Genomic DNA, 3,167 nt, shown 5'->3' with positions numbered 1-3,167 from the left:
ACAACGTCTTTCTTACAACTACTTTCCGAACAGGATTTGAACTAGACGAAACATAAACTTTGGTTAATACAAATCATGGCTTGTTTTCTTAGTCTAACAATAAGCAACATAAAATACTTGATTTATTAATCTACGAACTTACATTACATATTATGAAATCGTTGTATTCTAACAACATAGGTATAATTTTTTCTTAACAAAAAGCAATGGAATTATTTGACAACAACTTTTATTTAATTTCGAAGTCGCTGAAAATTTCTTCTATTTTCTTAAGGATTTTCAACTATGCAGCCAGAAAGATTTATGATTATTCAATAAAGAATCGCAGATAGACATCTAGTATAAAAGCTTCTTATTGTTAGTTAAGTATTGATTAGAATGTCATTGCAACAAAATGTGTAACGCTGTTGAGAATTCCTATATCATCGATCAAGTCTTAAGGATTCCATGAAAAAAGTAAGTCCATCTCTGTGCTGAGTTCCGCAGTGAAAATTTATGGTAGTAATAGTTCCGCAAGACATTTGCTGCGACTGATTTTTCCGAAAGAAAAAGGGATGCAACATTGTGAATGATATTTAACATTGTTGAAACGTTTTCTCCTTCATTCCAGGTATGGTTCCAGAACAGACGAGCGAAATGGCGACGCCAGGAAAAGATGGAAGCAGCTCGTCTGGGTCTGAGCGATTACCACGCGGTTTCTTCGTTGTCGCGCGTCGGCAACCCCGCCTTAGGTCTGCCCATGGATCCGTGGTTATCTCCGCCTCTTCTTTCCGCTCTCCCAGGCTTCCTCAGCCATCCGCAAACGGGCTATCCGAGCTATTTAACGTCTCCAGTTGCAGCACCGGACTCGACTCGACCGCCTCCACCCATGGCCCATTCGCAGTCCGGAAGTCTCGCGACCACGACAGATCCCAGGAGTACCTCAATAGCGGCCCTCAGGCTCCGTGCAAAAGAACACGTCGAAAGTATAACGAAAGGACTGCAAATGGTGTAGGGTGACCATGACGAGACTGACAATCAAGTGTACATAATATAATTTTACTTGTAGCAATGTTGAACGATATCATCAAGATCTCAGCGGAATCGGAAATCGAACCACTTTTGTTTCAAATAAATGAACCTGCAGACAGACATTTTAATTAATTTACCTGATTAGGTAAATAACTAATACTACGTACAAATCTCAGTGATTCTTTGAGGACTATCCTTTATTCGATTCTGTCGAAGGATAAATAAATGTATCGTGTCCTACACAAATGTTATCGACGTCCGGTTGCGTCGATCATGATTGTACTATTGAGTTGTAAATATTGGATGTAAATTTAGATAGATAAGCATAAATATACATAATTACACTAAATTGAATGTTTGCCAATGCTTATATTAGAACCAACCACGTTATCAATACTTTTTTGGTATATAATAATATACTTGTGGGAACTTAACGTTACCTTTCGTTTTATTTGAGGTTTATTTTGGAAAGAAAATTGCGCTACTTTTGATAAACGATTTTCCGATGGAATGTTTCTACTTCTAGATATTTACGTTTCGTCGTGAGCTTTGGTTTTAAATAGTACCTAGGTAGGTACGTAATATCTAACTAAAAAACTAAAACCAAATATTAAGTTGAAAACTGGAAAACCTTATGATGAATACAAACTAGAACACTAGCTGTTAATCCATACGCATCAGTAAAAACTGAAAAATCAAAATTTTAAAATCAATTTAATAAAAATGACTTCTCTTACCGAAATTTTTTACTGTAAATAAAAAAAAAAATGTTTTTCGGTAGGGTCATACAACGCACACATACTTGTGCAGTATACCTGGACGAGAGTCTGTATATTATCAGTTTCAGACATTTATTATACAGTAAAAGCTCTTTATTCGCAGGGTATACATTCCATAAATATGCCGCGAAAACAGAAACCGTGGATATGGAATGGTAATTAGCATGGAATCATAGGGAATAGGTTCTAAGGTTCCAACATAAAACCAATATGATCAAGATAAAATCAATGTATTAATAAATTCGCAATTAAAATTAATAGTTATAATTAGCTTTAGACAAGAGTTTAAAAAATTTAGTAATTTTTTGTTGTATTGAATATTGAAATTAGTCCACTCGGTTACATCTTTTAAAAAAGTCGCCTCGGTACGAGCCAACAGTACTCAAAAGATGCTGATACGTTGGAAAATAACACCGAATCCTTTTCTACTCGGTTAGACTTTTTATAAAAGCCGCTTCGTCACGTACTAACTACGTACTCAAAAGATGTCAATTATCGGTTCTATATATCATGAGTTTAATGTTTGGAACAGAAGTTTGAAATTTTGTAGTAAGATAGATAAAGCTTTGTTCTAAAGTCTGTAGAAGGTCATTTTTTAATTTTTTGATTTCTATTGAAAATACGTGTCCTACAAGAAGCATCACTTTTAATCACTTGTAAAAGCTTTTAATGGTCATATTATTGAAAACCAAAAACGTACCGAGTTAGTGTGAACCATTGTCTATTACTATACAAAAAATCACATATTTATCTCGCAGCGTTAAATCACAATGTTTAGAACAGAAACCCACGTTTTCGGAAAAATTCACACTAGGCACGAACGGTCTATTGCGGTCAATCCCCTTAATAAATGACACCGAATCCTTTTCTGTGTACCGATTGCATTCGCGAATAATGAATTTTTTAGCCGCGGATACAGGAACAGGGTTGTAATTTTTTCACCCGCGAATAATGAAAACGCGAATAAGGAAACCGTGAATAAGGAACTTTTACTGTATTACTATGCACCTGCCTACCTACGTAGATATACAAAATATCCAAAATCGCCAACATTCCCAGTAGATATTAAACCACATTATTAAAGTTGAAGTAATTAAGATATTGTCCTACACTTGTAGTACTAAATTACAAGATTCTGGGTCAAATTATCCTTCGAACCGGGTCACCCGGTCTTTTTGTTAAGTTAATATCCAATATCTTTGAAAGATATTCCGTGAGCCTAAGATGTAACAAAAGAACATCATTATTCTTCATTAACCTGATGCGAGATATTGGATTACAAATTCGTATTAATACAGCAAATTCGTATTCACTTCCTATATAATAACTTGCTTAATTGATATTCAATATCGTGTAAATGTAATATGCATATATATA

At 34.8% G+C, this 3,167-nt stretch overlaps 1 protein-coding gene across 1 annotated transcript; it reads left to right on the top strand.

The window, feature by feature from the left end:
* Nucleotides 1–610: 610 nt before the first annotated feature.
* Nucleotides 611–1,652, top strand: LOC112906182 (retinal homeobox protein Rx-like; the record flags this gene model as incomplete). The annotated part of the gene is made up of 1 exon (XM_025979951.1): nucleotides 611–1,652. A coding segment is annotated over one exon (384 nt), but the record flags the coding sequence as incomplete, so codon positions are not given.
* Nucleotides 1,653–3,167: the final 1,515 nt, after the last annotated feature.

The sequence above is a fragment of the Agrilus planipennis genome, unplaced genomic scaffold (genome assembly GCF_000699045.2).
Source record: "Agrilus planipennis isolate EAB-ADULT unplaced genomic scaffold, Apla_2.0 scaffold2129, whole genome shotgun sequence".
Lineage (NCBI taxonomy): Eukaryota > Metazoa > Arthropoda > Insecta > Coleoptera > Buprestidae > Agrilus > Agrilus planipennis.
This window is presented reverse-complemented; position numbering and strand designations above follow the sequence as displayed.